Consider the following 20117-nt stretch of genomic DNA (forward strand, 5'->3'; position numbering starts at 1 on the left):
AGGGTCGGAAGGGACCTCAATAGATCATCGAGTCCGACCCCCTGCATAAGCAGGAAAGAGTGCTGGGCCTACATTACCCCAGCTAGATACACATCCCATGTGACATCCTGTTAAAACATTTTTTTTTTTTAATGGAAACACAGGCAGTAAATTGTGTGGCTGTGGTCTACATAACACATTGGAAGCTACAAGTGTAGGCCACCATGGCAAATACGTTGAGAACTCTTGATCTAGTACTACATTATTGTCAAGATTTTCAAAACCTTGCAATGACCTGTAAAACAATAGTTTCCTTCCAAAACAATGGCTTGTTGTTTTTTCCTTCCCAAAGATTTAAATATTCAGAAACTGTATTTGACTTCAGTGAATAGCTGTTAAACACTCAACTTTTTGTAAAATCTGGCCTTTTACTTTGGGATATCATTTTAGAATACCAGTACCAAATAGGTCATTCCATTCTTGTTGATAGAAATAAAGAGTTTTGGTAATTTCTCTTTGCACTGTGGTTATCTAAAAATAACTTGTTGAGATTTTTTTTTTCTTGGTGGGGGGGGAAAGCCCAACATTTTGCACCTCTTGCAAACACAGTGCTATAGAGAAGTAAGTGTTTATTTTTTTTCTCTTGGTTTCAGACCTACTAAACCACTCTTCATGAATTCTAATAATGCCTATTGGGTAGTTGTAGATAATGAATTTAAACTTTCAACCACTTTGTGTTTTGTGAAAGTGACATTTTTCATAATAGAGTTTCATGAATTTAAAACATCAGTTGTAGATAACAAACTGCCAAACATTTTAGTAAAATGTAAAGGAATATAGTATGCAGCACTGATCTTAATGCAGGACCATGTCTGGTACTGCCTGTGTGAAAGATACTAGGTATATCTCTGTAACAATTTGAGATAAAAGGTTTTTCAAACTTATAGGCTATAGTGTCTTTTTTTCATTGACTAGATCTGTCTGTGATAAGCTTTTCAGCACATTCCTAAATATTTGTCCTAGCACTAAGTAGGTATACAACTTTTGATTTGGATTCTTATGTAGGGTACATATCCTTTCATACTGATTTTAGAGAGTGAAGTGGATATTAAGCATTCTCAGTTTTTTGTACACAAACTTCCTACATTTGGGACATCTTTTAAGGTTGTAATCTTATTGTTAGAACTAAGAGATTTTCATCTGTGCCTTTTCAATAAACTTTATGCCTGATTGTAACATAATTTTTAAATGAAATTTCTGGTGCCTAAATTACTGTTTGGACAGGTGCTTTTAGAGATGAAGGTAGTCTTCAAAACACAACACTGTGATCTGTTTTCTTTATTTTCACATATTGCTTGTTTGTACTTCTTCATGTCAGTTTTCAGATGTGACTTAAGGAATTTTTCTTAGTGTTATATTTTAAAGTGCTTTAGTTTTGTTTGAACTTCTATTTACAATTAGTACTGTTACTGTAAATTGTTTGCTTTTCTATTGTATTAGAATGGTGGAGGATTTAAACTAATTTTTGTACTGAATGCTACTTTTTAGTCATTTTCCAGACAAGACTACAAAAGTTAATTTAAAAAGTGTTTTTAAACAATTTTCAAAGTTTGGAGATGAAGATAACCATTTTTCTCACCTGACTATAAGTGCTAAAGAGGTGCTGTTAAGGTTAAATGATATACTCATATGTTACCTACCCCAAAATTAAGGCGTTTATTATTTTAAAAAATATGCTGTTATCTCAGTTGTGAGGATGAATTAGTCTGTGCAAAACTATAGCTGCCCCATGGATTAAAAACCAGCTATAGGGCTGGACAACAAGTTTACAACCTACTGTGCTTGTTTTATGTAATTGTTGACATGTGAGGTGGTTAACACTGTATTTTCTATTACTCTTGCACTCCCATCAGGTAAGCATGAAACACTAAATCTTATATTAATGTATACAAAAGCAGGATTTGTTCAAGTATGTCTCAACGTAGTAGGGAATTAAAACATTTTGTGTGCAGTGAATGGGAAACTGCAAAGCAGCAGGGCACCTCTGGTGCTGGCATTGTCTAACACAGCCATTGTTTACAGCTATGCAGAGAAGTTTACATGATCCAGTAAATAATCATTGCACATAAACATGATTTTATTTCAAAATTGCTGTTGCTTTCTGAAACTTCTGTGTACGTATAGTAAACTTGAGTTAATTTGCTGCAGTACCAATGTGGTGCTGTCCTAATACCCAGCTAGCACCATTATTCTGCTCCCAGATTTTTATTCCCTATAACTGGTTGCTACTGAATAATTTACTGTTGTTTGCATTACTCTTGGAGAGGCAAGTTAACCAGAGCAGAGTATTTAATGCTCTGCCAGTTAACAGGAGAAGACTGTGTGGACATAATGGGAAAACAGCAAAATGTACTCTCAAGACATAACTATCAGGTCTGTCTGGCTGTCATTGTTTAGGGAATAAGGATGCTGTCACTTCCCATGACTGTCTGAAATACAGAATCCACTTGACTTGGTAGACTTTATCCAAAACTACCTAATATTCAGGCCTTATTAAATGGCTAAAGCATCAAGAAGACCATTTTATTGCAATTATAAATGGATTTCAAGTGTTAGTTTTTTCTTTGGAATCGAAGCATTCTACTATTCGATTTATAGATAGTAATGATTGTTAAAGCAAAGACTGGTTTAACAGTATTTTGCCTATTAAGAGCTTGGATGGAGGCCAGCAGATTGAACAAGGTCAAAAATAATAGATAAGACTACTAAGGAAAACTCCTAGAAGTAAGGACAACTAGTATACCAATTAGAACATGACTTTATCAGTACTTCATTCCATCAGTTGTAAATGGCTAAATCCAAATGAACTGAAGAAACAATTACTAGTTTCCTCCATGGCGATGTAATTACTTATCAGCTAATATATTTGCTTGGTACAAAGAAAGCATTAGCTTTCATTAAATAACAAATTTTGAGGGCAAGGGAATTAAATTAGCCCTGTTCTGATACAGCTGCCAAAAGTGTATGGCTTTTTCTAACTGAAATTTCATGCAGGTAAATTTTTAAGTATGTACTAAATCTTAAAACGGTGTTGAATGCAGCAAGAGAGAAATTAATGTAATTTGTCACTTACAGTTAATCCATTAAATGTGGCATTTTATTTATTCAATAAGTGCAAATGGGCATATTTTAAAAAATGTTATTAACTTGTAACATGTCATATTAAATGTTGGCATTCTTCCTGCCTAGTAACTGTATGACTAAATGCTACAGGCATGTTTAAAAACATCCATTTGCAGAAAATCTCTAGTTTAAAGGAAGTAACTTCTGTATACAGTAATTTTCAGATGATTTTCACAATCTTTCTTAACTAGAAGTACCTTCCATTAAGCATGGTAGGGCCTCATAAGACTGTTTAGATTATGTAACCCCTACTTAGACATTGTTTTTAGCTTTCCTGTGGTTTTTGTGTTGGATCCACAATGTTGGGGTTGATTTCAATTCAAACCATAGCATAAATACGTACTGGTTTCAATTCAAACCATAGCATAAATACGTAAAGAAGTTATACACTTCACAAGCACAAAACATAATGTTTGATATTGGTATGAATTTGAGATTTTGTATTTAATTTTTTTAAAGTATTTAAAGTTCAGGCATTGAAATTTGTAGGAGTTTGTAAAGGAAAACAAACCTTTAATATACAGTACTGTAGCTTGGTGACAGACTTGTGTACTCTGTTGAAATAAAATTGTTAGAGAAAATAAGAGTCTGTCTTTATTCTAAAGCAGGGCTTGTGTGTGGCTTAACTTTCTCACTGTTTTGAAGCATCCTAATGAATGTGACTGACTACTATACTTGTACTAATCACATTCTTCTAATATCTTTTACAAATCTATATGGGGGGGAAAAGGTAAACAGCTAAGTAGTTTAAATTCTTTGTGGGAATATATATGCACTTTGTTTTTCTATTTCTGTTGTTCCTAAATTTTAGGTTTGATTTGATTTTCAAATTGTTGACTGCATCTTTCATTGTAGGAATAAAATATTTGAGTATAAATGTCACCTTCTCAAGGCAACTATGATACTGTTCTAGATACAACTCTTTGAGACGTTATATATCACTGCTCCTCTTACTGAGTGTATGTATTCAAGATAAGTTGTTTTTTTCTTTGAAGCTCTCATTAACTTCCATAAGCTAATTTTTGGTGTTTGTAAATTTCTGTTTTTTACAAGATATACTTATTCTTAAATCTGCAAACACTGCAAATTCTAAGTCTATGTATAATAGGTTCAGTAGTATTAGCTACACATTTTTAATGCTAACTTTCATTGACACTTTGCAGATTTGTCTTCACATTACTTAATTAAATTATGAGATTCTAGTTGCATGACCACTGGTCATAGATTTATACCACTATGAATTTAAGGAAGCAGCTGCTTAAGTTTAATTTTTTATCATATAAAATATTGCAGTGAGAGCACCTTCTAATTGTAATCGTGCAATATCAGATGTAATTTTTAACATCACTTAACCAAATATAATTATTGATCAGCTAAGTTTAAGAAGATAGTATGCATGAAAAGCCTATGATAAAAATATTTTGCCAGTATAGCAGTTCTTTAACCTTCCAGTCCAGAGTCATAATATAATCTAGGTATTAATATTCAAGAGTAACCTTTATGCAGAAATTTAAGGAAATTTAATAGATTAACTGGGTTCTAAATCTAAGAAATGAAAGCAGATGGATTGCTTTTTTAAAGTTTATACACATCTGAGGCACTGCATTCTTAACCAAGTGTCATGAGTCATCTTAAGGGTGTGACCCAGTTACTTCAGTTGATGAGTATTCACTGTGTAGGGGAGGAACAATGCCTGAGAGAATATAAATCATAAATACTTAATATGTACATGCATTTAACGAGTTCACAATGAAAACATGTACAGAATACTAATTCAGCAATAAATTGTTTTTAAACTTTAATAAATCTGGACCCACTGATTTCCTTCTGTTGCCTGGATTTTCTAGTTGGAATGATCAGTTGCCTATTCCAGTACTGCTAGCAGTATTTCCTGATTACATATTAGCCTCACATCTGGGCAGAGACCTCCTAGATCTTTATAGAACAAGGGGCATTCAGGCTGGCAGAAAATCCTATTGGTATTGGTATTACTTAGATTTCTCCAGCAACCTTTGTGGTTGCCTATAGAGGTGCAGGGATGCTGATGCGACATGCTGTAATTACAGTGCATTGGAACAGACCTAATTAATAATGCTAATTAGCACACTCTAGCAGCCCCACCTCTTGTTTATTCAGAACTTTAGTTAAAGCACCCCTGTCGCAATTTAGAAGTGTGGGATGCTGAATGCATGAAGTGCTACAGGTGTTTCAGTTACAGCGGATCTTGGAGCTCCTTTAATTAAAGCGCCCCCCTGCAGAGCACATGTAAAGATGCCTTACATTTCCATTTTTTAAATTTTCTTTGAGAAAAAATACAGGAAGCCCATCCTTATGCTTTTCATCCCTTTTGAGCTAGAAAATTTTTTTGGCTGTTGAAGCAGACTAAGAAATTCTGGATATTACTATTTTGATTGAAGTTTAGGTGAATTAATACATTGCTCCATTTCCCCCAAGCTGTTTCCTCACTTGGTCAGTTTTTTTTTTCCATTTCAAAACAAAATCACAGAGGTTGTACTCTGGTTTGTATCCCCATTCCTTTTCCCTAATTCAGGCTCTTGCATCAGAAGTTGAAATCCATAAGAACCAGGTAGCTAGTCCTGAATTCTCACATGTAAATATGTATGGTCCTCTCTAAGCCATTAAAAACCCAACCCACTAGGGCCATCATGTGAAACTGAATAAATATTCCAATTCTGCTTGCATGTCAGAAAACTGCCATCACATAATACCTTTTCAGTTGCTACTGATTTGAATGGCCTTGGAATTCTATTTTATCCATTTATCCAGTGCTCTGAATTCAAGTTCCCTTAATTCAGCTCACTTTTGCAGTATTTTGTTGTGAACAAAGCAAGCAATAAGGCAGCTTCTCCAGTTTTTACCAAAGTTAGACCAAAGATGTAGAGCACTTGTTTGTAGAGCACTCATTTGTACTGTATTTTGGTTCTGCATTTGTCATTGAATGAGTATATCAGGATGGGACCTTGACCTTGATAGATGTACAAACTGATACTGCTTCCAACTTTTTAACTTCAAATTATCCACAATGAATGCGTAATAATTCTTGAGAGAGAAATCTCTCTCTCTTCTCTTCCTCCTCCTAATCTAACGGCGCTCTGTTTATCAGGTACCGCAAATTTATAATATTCTTTTTCATTAAAAACAATTCATAAGTATATTCTCCATCTATTTATTTTCAAGTGTCAGGAAAAATACTCTCTTAGAAGTGTTCCCTGGTGAGTTAAGAATTTTAGGGAGGAGGAAGTCTTCCCTGATTTGAGAAGGAGCTATAGCTAGGGACCTAGTCAAATTGCGACTTCATGAATTTCACAAAGCGTGTGCGTGTTTGTGTGTATGTGAGAGTGGAGGGGGAGGTATTGTAAAGGGGTAGTTACTAAAAATAAAATACTAGCTACCCAGTGGGATCCAATAGTCCTCCTGGCCATGCAGCCTGCTGGGGGAGTGGGGGCTGCTGACTTGAAGAGGAGCAGGCAAGATGGTTGCTGCCCCCTCTCCTCTTGTCACAGATTGGCTAACCTGTCATGTGGCCCTGCTTCTCCACCAGTCAGCACTGAGGAGTGAGGCTGTGTGACAGATGGCCCTCTCCACCAATCAGCTACAGGGCCATTAGAGCCCATTGGCCAATCAGAGGCATGTGGGGCACCATGATAAGGCTTGTGAAAATGGCAGCTGGCCCTGCAATCTGCCCATGAAATTGGCTATCTGCCTCTTTGAGTTGAGTAGGCCCCTAGCTATAGGAATGCCAGGTACTGTCAAGATTCTGGTCACCAGGCACAGTTAAGCTGTTGAATAAACCTGATTTACGATTTTTTTTAAATTTGTGGGACAGGGGCAACCCCCCCCCCCCCCCGACTGTTCTTACTTTATTTTTAGGAAACAAAATTCCATTTTTTTAAGTTTCAGGTTAATCAAAATATTTTAATTCTGATCATTTTTAGGTTTTAACCTTTTAAATAAAATTTCAGTATGAAAAATTGCTTCTAAACCTTTATATCCCCAAAAAATTTTAAAACAGGTTATATTGACATTTTCTAAACATTTTTCTAACTTTCTAAATAAGTTTTAGTGAAATATTTCAAACAGTACTTTGCCATGGAAAACTGTTTTGACAGTTTTTTATTTTCATTCGGGTCTCCTGCCAACTCACTTCAGTCTACCGTTGCAGATTGGCATCCCTCCCAGCTGCCTGTTATTTTCAGCGTATAGTAATCAATCAGCATCTGTTTTCATGTTTTTTGTGTCTTCTCTCTCCCACTCCCACCAAAGCAGAAGATGGTTTGGGAATTCTTTAAAAAAAAAAAATGAAATTCAAGATTCTCCTCCATAAGTTATGTAAATTTCCCCAAGCTCACACCAACACATCAGTGAAGGTATGTTGATATTTCAGCTCCTCTCCTACCCCTCCCATTGTGTCAGGTCTTACAATAGTAGCAAATTTCTATTGTGAATTACTGACCTGATTCAATAGAGGGGGAAAATGTACTTTATTAAAACATGCTTTGTTTTGACAAAAAGGATCTTCAAGAGGAGAGTAGAGAGTCACCTTGCTGGAGTCACCTAACCTCATTATCTTTCCTGCTTGGTGCAGGGAGCTGGACCTGATAATCTTCCAAGGTCCCTTCTGGCCTTACAATCTATGAATCTATGACAGTTTTGTTTGAGAGGCAAGGATTTCTTGTGATATCTTTCGTTGGACCCACTGTATAGCTGGGAAGCTGTTCGACAAACTTTTGAGCATCAAATGCCCTTCTTCCATTCTGAGAAAAAAGTTAGTGTAAGATAAATATCAGAGAAAATCCTTCATGCAAACATGATTTGTTTTGATTCTTAATAGTGTGCTGGCAGATAATGTGCTGTAGAAATAAGGAAGCCTTAAGAATACTTCAAGTTCTTGTTTTACTGTGAATTACATTTGTTGATGAGAGAATTTCCTCCACCGACAGTTTACACTGATGGTTTCCTGTTCTAAAACTTCATCTCCACTATACATGCTTCTAGCACCTGAGAAATAAGAACTGGCCACTCTAGGTTTTTCACAGATATAGTAAGTTTGTTACAACTGATGAGAAACAAATACAAGGACCCACTACAAAGTGTACGCTTGTCAAAAGACATTCATTACTTTTATCTTTTCTTCCATTATGGTTTCTACCTACCATACTAGGTCAGGTGGGACATCAACAGACTTGACATGGAATGTGTAGAATATTGTTAATGCAGAAACAGAATTACTTTTGATGTTTAAACTAGATGACATCTCTGGGGCGCAGCTGGTGGTTTGTGAAACACTGTCAAGCACTTAAGTTGTGGCAGCTAGCACTGTATTTTTTATGAGTAAGTAGAATGTCCATTCCCATTGCTTTTAATTCCATAACTGTCAAGAGGAGAAACATTTCTTCAAGATTTTAAAAACAATATGATATTACATGGCAAAACTTTAAAGGTGCAAGCACAGGTTTTGAAGAAAAATATTCCTCTTTGGTGCCGATCATCCATGTAATATAACTTTTTTCTTAAGCAAAAATAAAAAGAGATGCGTCTCAGAAGAACTATTTACTTATGCTTAGCCCTAGATGCTTTACATCTAGATACTACACATCTTATCCAAAACAGTTACTGCTAGTAAATTTAAACCTTTTGAAATGTTTCCTCCATCTTACCTGCCCATACCTTGTAAACAGGTAATGATGTGAGCATTTCAGAATTTTCGTTCTTGTTTGTCTAGTGACTATCACGAATGCTTTCAGTTATATAGTGAGAGAGAGAATGTATTAATAATGCTGGGTGACGATGCAAATGTAGAAAATTCAATTAAAGATTACAAAATGAATGTGTGTTGGTGATGTGTAAATGTGACCTACTAAAATAACAAAAACCCAGCTGCTTTGAGGGACAAGGAAATTTGAAGGCAATTGTATGGTTAGGCAAGAAGTTAAAGGGAATAGATGCCCTGCAGTGAGCTTCCAACACTCAGTATCCCTACTGCCCCAGAACAAGTGGTCTGCACCATGATTTCTCACATACATTTATCAGAAGATTTTTTTTTTTATTAAATAAACTTACCTGAAAAATTACATCTTTACCTGCTGTCCAGTCCCTTGTGATAGTCCATTGTTACGTTGATGACATTTAGATGTTATATGGTACCAGAGCCATCTAAGATGCTTTACAAATAACATGACATATCAGTACTGAATATTATCTCAGTCAGATACTAATACACCACTTAACTCCAGTACTAGTCAGTAGGAGTCATTTGTGCAATAAATGTGCTTCAAAGAATTAGATCTTTTTCTATTTTAAAAAATAATTATTCAAATGATTCAGTGAATTAAATGCCTCACAGTATTAAAACTAAATTTTAAAATTCTGATGTAATGTTTTCATAATCTTGTTTAGATATCTTAAGCTAATGAAAATAATATAACTAGATGATTGTAAGTTTTATTCAATGTACTTTGCTTTTCATGCACAGACAGTGCTTCAATATTGATTGTAAAGATTTTACAACAAACGCTCTGTTATCCAGCATCCCCTGGGAATGGGGGATGCCAGTTAATCAACTGTGCATTCCCTGGCATCCGTGTGCCAAGGGACACGGAGGGGGGCCCCCATGTAGGCTGCTTTGCCCCAGGCCATTGGCAGAAGAAGTGAAGAAGACGAACTCAGCTCGTGGCGGCAAAACTGGAAGTAGGACTTCTGGTTTTGCTTTTGCTGTGTCCCTCAGATGCCGGTTAGTGGAGCTTTCCGGTTGATAAAGTGCTGGATAATACAGCTTTTGTTGGTATTAAGAAAGAAGTTCTGGACTTTTTTTAAGTGACTTCATGTATTAATTTTTGAATATGCAGCTATTTTTATAATTCTGGTTTCATTTATAAGTTTACGCGCTTTAAAAAAACACATAGTAAGGCTAATTGGACTGAGCGTCTCCCACAACAACAATGTTAAAGCATTTAAAAAACCCTTGGTTAATAAGAAAAAGTCCTGTAGAATTTGTGATTCATAATATTTTCTGATTTTTGCAGAAGGAAAAAAAAGTGAATTGTTGGTAAAACTGAGGATATCTCTAGCTAGTATAAAAGGGCTAGTAAATGATCAACTGATTGCATATAAAATCTACTATTCTACTATTAATCAATTGTTACAAGTCCAGCTACATCATGAATCTATGATGCTGAGTCTACCCAGCTGAATCTATTCAGCGTCCACAAGAGAAGACCAAGAGGGGATCTGGTGGCCATCTATAAACTCACCAGGGGGGACCAGCAGAAAATAGGTGAGGCTCTGTTCCCCTGGGCACCACCTGGGATAACAAGGAATAACAACCACAAATTGATTGAGCGCAAGTTCAGGTTTGACATCAGGAGGCATTACTTTATGGTTAGGGCTGCCAGGCTCTGGAATGGGCTCCCAGGTGTGGTGCTCTACCCTACCTTGTGGGTCTTCAAGAGGAGGTTGGATAGATATCTGGCTGGGGTATTATGATCCCAGCACTCATTCCTGCCCAGGGCAGGGGGTTGGACTTGTTGATCTGTTCAGGTCCCTTCTGACCCTAGAAACTACAAAACTATGAAATTATAAGAGATTATTGCATAAACAGAACTAATACATATTTCTTTCAGTATGCTGTAACATCAATTTATAAATGATTAATAGCTTTAATGTAAATTACACCTTTATTTTCTGTTTGTTTGCTTCATAAAGGAAGAAAATACCTATATTTTATACCTCTTCATGTTGGTGGTTTTCCTCCACTCATATAAAGCTCTTCTGCTTGTACCAGGGCATAAAAACATGGGTGAAAGAATCCGTTTATGCAAAACAAGTTGCAAGATGGGGGCTATGTACAAGACGCCAGCAGACAGCAAATTAAAACAAATTAGACATATCTTCCCCTCTTACTTCAATTATGTTCCTTTATAATCTTTAAGTGTAGTTAATAGACAATTTTAGAAGCATTATCAAAGATTTTTCAAATTGACAATGTTTCTTTTACATAAGTATAAATATTCAAAGTGATCATTGAATCTGATGCTAAAATAATATTTCACAGTACCAGTATATTTTAAACTGTGCATTAATAGGTTGCAGTACTAGCCTTGCCACCAAATTACCATCTTTTAAGTGTGGCATTAATAAAGCATCATTACATTTAAGGTCTAAGCCAAAATCCATTGAAGTTGGTGGAAAGATTCCCTCTGGCTTTAGTGAGATTTGGATCAGGTAACTTTATTTGTTCAATCCTTAGGGTACAATCCAGGAATAAACAAGAAAAGTATGAGAAACAAGGTAATCTGAAAAGCATTAGTAAATACATTGGTCTCCAACCCCCTCCGAAACTTTTCTCTATCAAATTTCAGCAGCATTGTGTTTAGAATTAAAATAGGGTAATGAAATTAGGCGGTTGATTTGAAAATGTTACCAAATGTACCCAGTTCCAAGGTGATGCTGAATTTAAGATGGCCTCCCCCCAATAATTAGATTCTAAATAAAGAAAATTATAAATTTCTTATAATTACAAATTATAAATATAATTTTCCATGTCTAGAATGTAATTATTGGAGGATTGTCTTAGCAGTGCAGGGGGATGAGGCAAATTTCAGGCAGGAGAGCAGGGGCAGAGGGTGGGGGAGGGGAAGCAGGGGTAAGGGGAAGAGGCAGCTTGACTCCTTCCCCTTGCCCCTCTAGTGCCTGCCTCTCTACCACTTGCCTCCCCACCTGCCTGTTCCCCCCCCCCCCCACTGTTTTCCTCACTAATGTGGGTGCATGGGGAGCCCAAGAGCTGCTCTTACCCCATGCTGCAGGGAGCAGCTGTACTGAGTCCAGCTCAGCAATGTACAGGTTCCTCCTTCCTTGCCCATCTCCCCTGGCCCCTCCCTCATCTCTGGCCAGGAACAGATTGGAAGGAGGGATCTGGACGCTGCCACAATTGCTCCCTTCAATATGGAGCAGGAGTGGTTCTGGAGCTTTCAAGTGCCTGCAAGAGCTGAGAGTTAGACCTCTTCTGCTAGGAGCTATGTGGAGTTGCTGTGCAGGAGGCCCAGCTTGGCTAGAGACTACAGCAGCAGCATGCAGATTCCTCTTTCCCTGCTTGGCTCCCTTTCAGCAAGGGGAACAAGGGAAAGAGCAGACTCTGGAAGCAGGTACCTACATGCTGCCGATGATGTCCCTGGCCCAGCCAGGCTCTCCAAACCACTGCTCACCACTACCTGCTGGAGCAGTCTGGTACCCAATTCTAAGAGGCAGTTTGTTTTTTTCCATTATTAAAACAGGTAAGTGTCAGGAAAGTGAATATATGAGAAAAGGCAAGAATTTTTTTAAGTGATATGGTTGTACTGTTGTCTTATTACTGTATGTTCTTCTCATGTCACATCTTGCACAGTTAAACAAAACATCGAGGCCGTACATCATCAGTAACAACTTTAAGATAAAGAAGATGCTAAAAAATTAATTAAATTAAATTTCTGATTGAAATTAGTTCATCAACAAATTTTAAAAGTTAGCTGTGAGTAAGAGTACATTTATTTTTAATTTCCCTTTTTTGTATATGTTTAAAAGTTACGTTGCTTGGTACCAAAATACTTTCATTAGTGTTCAAATCTACCAGCTAATTTTTAGTATGTAATTTAACCCCTTTTCCTAGGCTTAGTCCAATATACATGTTGGTAAAAGGCATGTATATTTTTCTAGTGGGACTAATTGTCAGAAAAGCCACTAGTTTGTTGGTTGGTTTTATTTTGTGTTTTCCAGATTCTGCAACTGGAAGACACTGTGTTCTTTATGCCTTTAAAATTCTTAATAGAAGTCTGAATGTGAAAACATCTCTGTCTCTGGTTCACCTAGTTATGCTGGAATTTTAATCAGCACTTTGGGCATAAACAGTAACCTGCTGACAGTAAAAATTGGATCACTTCAGCGCACAGGAAAATTTTGATCAGGCAGCATCCTCCGTTCTGGCCAAACCACATTTATCTAAACTTCCTGGTCCCAATCATACACTTTATAGTTCATAAAAAAAGATTGTGGCAACTGCGGGATCCTCACTGATGCCAATGGGGCCCTGCATGAGAGAATTCTATGTGTGTTGAATGCTGTCTTTTAGGATTCTAAGATGGTGTGCATAATATCTGAGGAGATGTGATCTTAGTCCAGTGCATTAGAGTAGGACTTGAGATATAGGCTCATTTCCTGATCCTGCCACTGCTTGATTTCACACTTGATTTCCATCAGTTTCTCCATCTGTAAATATGTATATAAGACTTTTATGGATGAGTAGCACTCAAGAATCAGAAAAATAGGCTGGGAAGATTAAATCATCCCCATCTAAGCCATCCGAAAAATGTTCATCTAACTTACTCTGAAAGACTTCTAAAGATGGAGATACTACAGTATTTCAAAGCTTAGTAATACCTTCATAGTTATAAAGTTATTCTTAATATACCACCTAAATTTCCCTTGTGCAGTACAAAACATTTACTTGTCCTATCCCCTGTGGCCACAGATACTAGTCTGTCTCCATCCTGAGTATAAATCACCTTTTGGATATTTGAAGAAGGTTTTAAAATTCCTCCTCAGTCTCCTCTTTCTCTGAATAAAATAATCCCATTTGTTCTAAGCTTTCCTTTTGTTTTCTAGATCTCTAATATTGTTCTCTATTGGGCTCTAAATTTTCTACAACTTTCTTGAGGGTTGATGCCTCTAGATGGACCTACTATGCTAGAAAATGCCTCGCCAGTGCTTCAAGTGTCTTTATTAAAGTTGATAATGTGCCTTTGAGGTACCATGAGATACTGATACCATGGAAAGATGATTTTTGTTAACTGTTCCATTAGCCATAGAAATATACCACATTAATTGTGAGTTTAAACTCACTTTTGTTCTAAAAATAGATTTACAACAACATGAAAACTAATGTAGTTTAGCAAAATTTATGACCAGAAGGGACTTCTGGATAATCTAGTCTGACCTCCTGTACCCAGTTAAATTGCACTCAGTTTCCCCTTTATCAAGTCTCATAACTTGTACTTGATTAAACCATATTTTCCAGGAAGTACTTCAGTCTTGATCTGAGGATATTAAGAGATGTATAATTCATAAGTTCCTTTTGTATAATTTATTCCATTAAATAATCTCCTTCACTGTTATTATCTAAAGATAGATAATGGTCTATCTTTTCATCATAATTTGTTTTGCTTCAGGTTCCAACCATTTGTTCTAAGCCTTTTTGCACCAGAATGCTCTTTAGTACAAAATATTTTGTCCCTGGGAAGATGCTTTTACAACGAGCCTGTTTTATCAATTTAAGACCACAGTAATATTTCCATAATCCCATAGTGTGCCCATTATTTTGCTCTGGACTAATACCAGGCTAAAAAGTCTATGCTTAGGTCATTCTGCTTGCCTTCCTTGAGTCAGGCCTGGGCATTAACCATACTTCCAGTACTAAGTAATTCCCATAGTACACTGAATCTTATTACATTGCCAATTCTTTTAGGACTGGAACAGAAATTACTGTAGTTCTCATATGATACAACTACATCTTTTTTTCTTTTTAAAGCATATCTTTTGTTTCATCAGTGAAATGGGCATTACACAGTTCTATTGTTTTTTTGTAATTTGTCTATTTAGTTAATTGCTAACCCCCCAACTTTTATTTACATTTTTATTGTTTATTTTTCTTTCTCAGTTGTCTTCACTTACAATTTTCGTAATCTTTTGGAAATCATTCCTTGTGCAACGACAAAATTATGTGCATATACAATTTTTTGTTCAGACTTGTCTGTTTGACCACTTCCAGTGTAACTAAGTCATGATCTGCCTTTGGTCAATTACCAGTGCTCAGTTCAGGGCTTTTGTATGTTTTAATGAGATCTAAAATAAAATTGCCTTTTGTTGGGTGCAATATTTCTTTTGCCTTACCATCTGTAACATGGAAAACTAAGGATGTTTTATCACTGATTGTACAAAACCACCTACTATATGTCTCCAAAACTGAACTTTCATGATGCACTTGTTGATTATTGTTTATTTCATTATCATCTTGTTGTTTAAGGGATTTACCAGCAGGGGAAGGATGAGTTAAGGAAAATAAAGGTTGAAGGTCTTAGGAATGAGAGAACTTTGGATAGGAAAATCTTGAGAAATGGAAATTTACCCACTGAAAACCCAGATGTGAATAACAGTTCACTAATCCTCCAAATGTCAGCTAAGAATTTATTTTGCTTTTGAAGCAATTATAATCTGAAAGGGAATTCCTCTTGGGAATGCTGGGCCCAATTTAGTTTGTTAGGAACAGTTGTTAATAGGAGTTTGTACCTGCTGATACCGGAGCAAAACATAGCTTGCTACTTTTTTCTTGTCTAGTCCTGTTTACATCCCTATTTTGATGCCTAACTGCAAGTTCATTTGCATTTTTAATATCCACATAGCCAAAGTCTAATGTTTTACAATATCACAATAGGTTCTCTGTGTATTTCACATATTTTTACCAGAATAGGAATGTCTTGTTAATTGTACCTAGATTTGTTCATAAAAGGAATTGGGACTAGGGCATGCATGATGGAGGGCCCTTGATTCTGAGATTCATATCGCTTCTATGTTATTTGACAGAAACTGTTAACATCTTGGTGCATTGAATGGCAACCATCTTTGCAGGCTTTTCTAGGAGGGCTGAGCATCTGGGGCAGATTCAAGGGGCAGGAGTTTAATCTTTCATTGGGAAACATTATTTATTACTTATTTGGAATATGGTACTACAATAGAGAACAACCTGGGCTATGATTCTATTTTGTTAGGTACTGCTCAGGCAAAATAATAAAGAGCATGCCCAAGATTTTTCAGTCTAATTACAGCAGATGTAACACGGTGGTCTGTCCCCATAAGAGGAGGTAGCTAGGCTGGCTGAGGTGGTACAGCTGTGTGAAGTCTAATGAAGGAATGGCTTACTAGGATCAAAAATCCGAGTAGGCAGAACCAGAGGGAGGTGCAGAGGAGAAGCACCAGGGATGGGAGACTTCTTGGCTACAAGGAGAACAAGCCTGGGATTTGAAAGCTGAAGCCACAGCAGACCCCTCTGTGTCAAAGACAATAAGGATTTTCATTTACTTGCTTAATTTTGTTAAATGACTGTATATTACTATGTCATGCTGACACGCTCCAGGCAGCAAAGGCCAATGGGTTTAAAGACTGCATATTACCGAGGCTTGCTGAGAGATGCTCAGAGAAGGGGAAAAGCTGAAGTGAAAAGGTTGTGAGGCAGCAACCGGCTACAGCATGGATGTAACCAGAAGACCTAGTCTGGATTTCTTTTTATAGGTGCATTACATGGAGTGTAATGTAAATCAGTATTTTAACACAAAATATCCCTATACTCTGAAAAAGAAAGAGAGAGCATAAGACAAATATACCTGACTATTTTTGCGTGATGGATTGATCCCTTCTAAATTACTGGAAAAAATAATAAAGAGAGAAATCTAAATTTGCAAGGTAAATCCCAGGAGGATTTTTGGAAGAATGCACCTTCTTTAGAGTGTTTCTTATGACTACAAAACCACCATATCTGCGTGCAAGCCACATGTACCATTTCCCCCAAAATTAGGCATCCAAAACTGAGGTGAGTTTTTGTTTTGTTTGATTTTAAGTGAGGAACCTGATTTCCATGCTGGAATAGAGACTTGGGGATGCTGGAAATGACCGCTGGGGCTGGCTCCATGCTGGGCTCTGGTTGCACACACAAGTGATAGTCTCTACTCTTCAGTCAGCTCATTCTCTCTTTGCAAGCTCTGCAGTCAAAATTTTAACCCTGACAGAGCCACCACTGAATTGGCAGCAGCTTTAGGCTGAAAAATAGACTTTTCCTATCCTGCATGCAGCTTGCATTCAGCAGTGGCTCCAGCAAAAAATCTTTTTTTTCCCTTCATTCTGCCTTTCCCAGAACAAGATCCTTGTTTTCTGAGAAGGGGAGGGGGATGATGTACAAAACAGTATGTATACTGTATATCAAGGGAACAAAGCAAAGTAGTGTTTGAAAATATAATTTACATCTGTGCAATTGTCACTGACGCATGCAGCTGGAGGGTTTTACTCAACAAATGTGTCAAATACTGGGAAAGTGGGGAGTGATGTAATATAGTATTAGAGGTACAGTCTGTGTGTCTTCACTGACGATCTAGGAAAAGAGATGGCTAGTATGCTTGTTACTTTGAAAAATAACATGGAACTGAGGTAGCTTACCTTCATTGAGTACTGAAAAATATTAATAAAATGGCACCTAATACATTTGGAAATGGAATATATGAAAGTAAAATGCCACTTGAGTAATCTTAGTTATCTTTGCATATATGCTGTGTAGGTGGTATTAACTAGTAAAGGGTGTTTTTTGTAGAAGGGGGACTCCAGGAAATGAGTACTTCCAGAAGACAGAAGGGGTGAAAGCAGACAATATGATGATGTTACGCTATGTTGTGGCCCTACATATAGGTCTAAGCTATATGGCACGCCATGTCACAGAGCTAAGAGGTGATTGCTCCTTTTCAGATGGATTGAACTAGAGCATTGCATTAATTTTTGGAGACCACAGTATCCATAGACAACTAACCAAAATGATTCAGTGACTGATAGGACTGAATTATAAACAACAGTTCAAACAAACTAAAAAACCATCATAAGTATGATTAATGTGACTAAATACCAAGATTGATGGGGAAGGACTTAGTAACTATAATAAGTATTTAGAAGGATATCACAAACAGAATTTTAAGGGCAAAACAATTGGTATTTAGAAATGATAGCATGAAATTAAGGTTAGGTAATTTTATTTCACAAAATTTTAATTCACAAAAATGTCTGCAGGACAGTGATGAATGCGGAAATGCCAGGAGACCTCTTGCTTGTGATTTAAAAATGGGTTTGATAACAATAGTAGAAGAGATGCTGTAGTGTAGATCATTTTGTGGCAGCTGTTAGATGAAGACGGCAAGTGTCTGATCCTATTTTCTGTCATGAAAGGCAGTTACAAAACTCCATTGACTTCCATAGTAGCACAAACAGGTTCTAGATTTCTATTGCTAATGGGTCTTGTTCTCCACTACTTTACAGTGATTGTATGTAAGGATAACGCCATTGATTTTCAGCTGTATTAAATTTAGCATTATTTGACTTAATTTAGTGTTTATCTTGGTTACAAATTTACTTAATTGTACCAGTGTAGCACCTTTTTATAAATTAATAATGTTCACTTTTTTACAGCATACCATCGCATACAAGATTCGTGACATAACAGTGGTATAAACATGAAGAAACAGGCACCATTTTCCCCATGAATTTCAAGTACGGATAAACTGAAGTCTGTTGTGAAATGAAGTATTGTTTTTGTTCTTTACCTATTTCACTTAGAGCCGAATCTGTATTTTTTTTTATTTTAAGTAGCAATCCTTTCTATTAATTTATAATACAAAATTTGAAATGTGACTTTTAAAACTCAGAACTATTTTAAACAATCTATGAAAAACATTTTGACAAAATAACAATCGAAGTTTACACAAATCAACTCAGGTAGCATAAATGTATTTTGGTGCTTAAGTTAAATTCACTTGCAGTTTTTTTAAGTTTAGAGTGAGCCTGAAGACTGGACTTTTTATAGGAAATGTGCCTTCTATTTAAATACTGTGATGATGCTCTTAATTCTGTTATAAATATAAACCTTTTATAAACATGCTTCTTTGAAATAATTTTGCTACTTTGTATTCCAAGCCTGTAAATTTTCTCATACACTTTTAATAAAACATTGTATTATGACGGATACAGCACAAGTATGTTATAGCATAATCTGCTAATCTAGTTGTGCCATAAGCGGCATCAATTCATCGCATTATCTTTACTTTTGAAGTCTTAATTGTACAGGAAAAGGAGCAAGCGGTGTGAAAGTAATGATGAAATGATAAAGCTGGAAAAGATTTATTGGTCTAGTTTTCTCCTATTTTAGATAAGTTTTAGACAATGCTGACAGAGCAAAGGCACTCTCAGTCAGGTTCAACCAGCTGTGAGAGGCTGACCTTGCAACAGGTGGATCTGGCGAACAGTACAGGATCTGACAGACTGTGGTTTGGAGGAAAAAGACATGGTGAAGGAGGCACTTCCAAGTGCCTCCCCATAGTTGCCAAACATTTTAGAGGTGCCCTGTCCCAATCACAACTACTGTAATTTGGAGCATCTTGAAGGACCAAGCTAATATGGAGTGACCAAGTATCAAGGGAGCGCAATTGAAATGTAAATCCATCTGTTTACCCACATACTCCTGAGGTACACTGTGTATTTATGTACATATGCACTCATATACTCTGCTAAGTTGTAGACTTACTATATCGCTTTGAGGTAATGAATTAGATAGCCTGAAGTCCAACTGGCAAGAAACTAGTCAAAGTAAAAATCAGATAAGCGTGATAGTTTTCTGGTGGGGAAGCAGAAACTGTCTTTTTAGTAATATATGTCAAAGATTTCTTTAGATTAGGAATAAACCTTTTCTTTAAAACTCCTTTGGTCAGAATGCAAAGTAATCAAGGTTAGTAAGCACTTAATTTATATTTGCCATTAACTAATCATTGCTTAACTACTGAAAAACGTTGTAAGAGCTGTTGTCCCAAATTGCAGTGTCCTTTTAACACTGAAGTGTTGCAAAAGATAAAGCTTTACTTCAATACAAATGTGCATAACTTGACTGAGCACAGGGAATTCTTGACAGAACTGAGAAAGCAATCATAGTCTGTGCTTAGTTCAGATTTCAAACTAAGAGAAAGCAAAGACTAACATTTAAAATAAGATGTGCGCATTTTGCAAAGGGAGAACATAAGATTCACCATTTACTGGGTCAGACCATAGATCCATCTTGCCCAATATCCTATGTCACAGGGGTGGAGTAGGTGCTGAAAAGGAGAGTAAAA

General features: G+C 36.5%; 1 protein-coding gene across 1 annotated transcript in view; it reads left to right on the top strand.

Annotated features, from left to right (window-relative positions):
* Positions 1-18984, top strand: part of CXADR (coxsackie virus and adenovirus receptor) — a 64659-nt gene extending 45675 nt beyond the window's left edge. Inside the window, exon 8 of the mRNA XM_019528758.1 lies at positions 18427-18984. Within this exon, the coding sequence (XP_019384303.1) occupies positions 18427-18468 (42 nt within the window). The 3' untranslated portion in view covers positions 18469-18984. The remainder of the gene's footprint in view (positions 1-18426) is intronic.
* Positions 18985-20117: the final 1133 nt, after the last annotated feature.

Source organism: Crocodylus porosus, unplaced genomic scaffold, assembly GCF_001723895.1.
Source record: "Crocodylus porosus isolate Cpor-Errol unplaced genomic scaffold, CroPor_comp1, whole genome shotgun sequence".
NCBI classification, from domain to species: Eukaryota; Metazoa; Chordata; order Crocodylia; family Crocodylidae; genus Crocodylus; species Crocodylus porosus.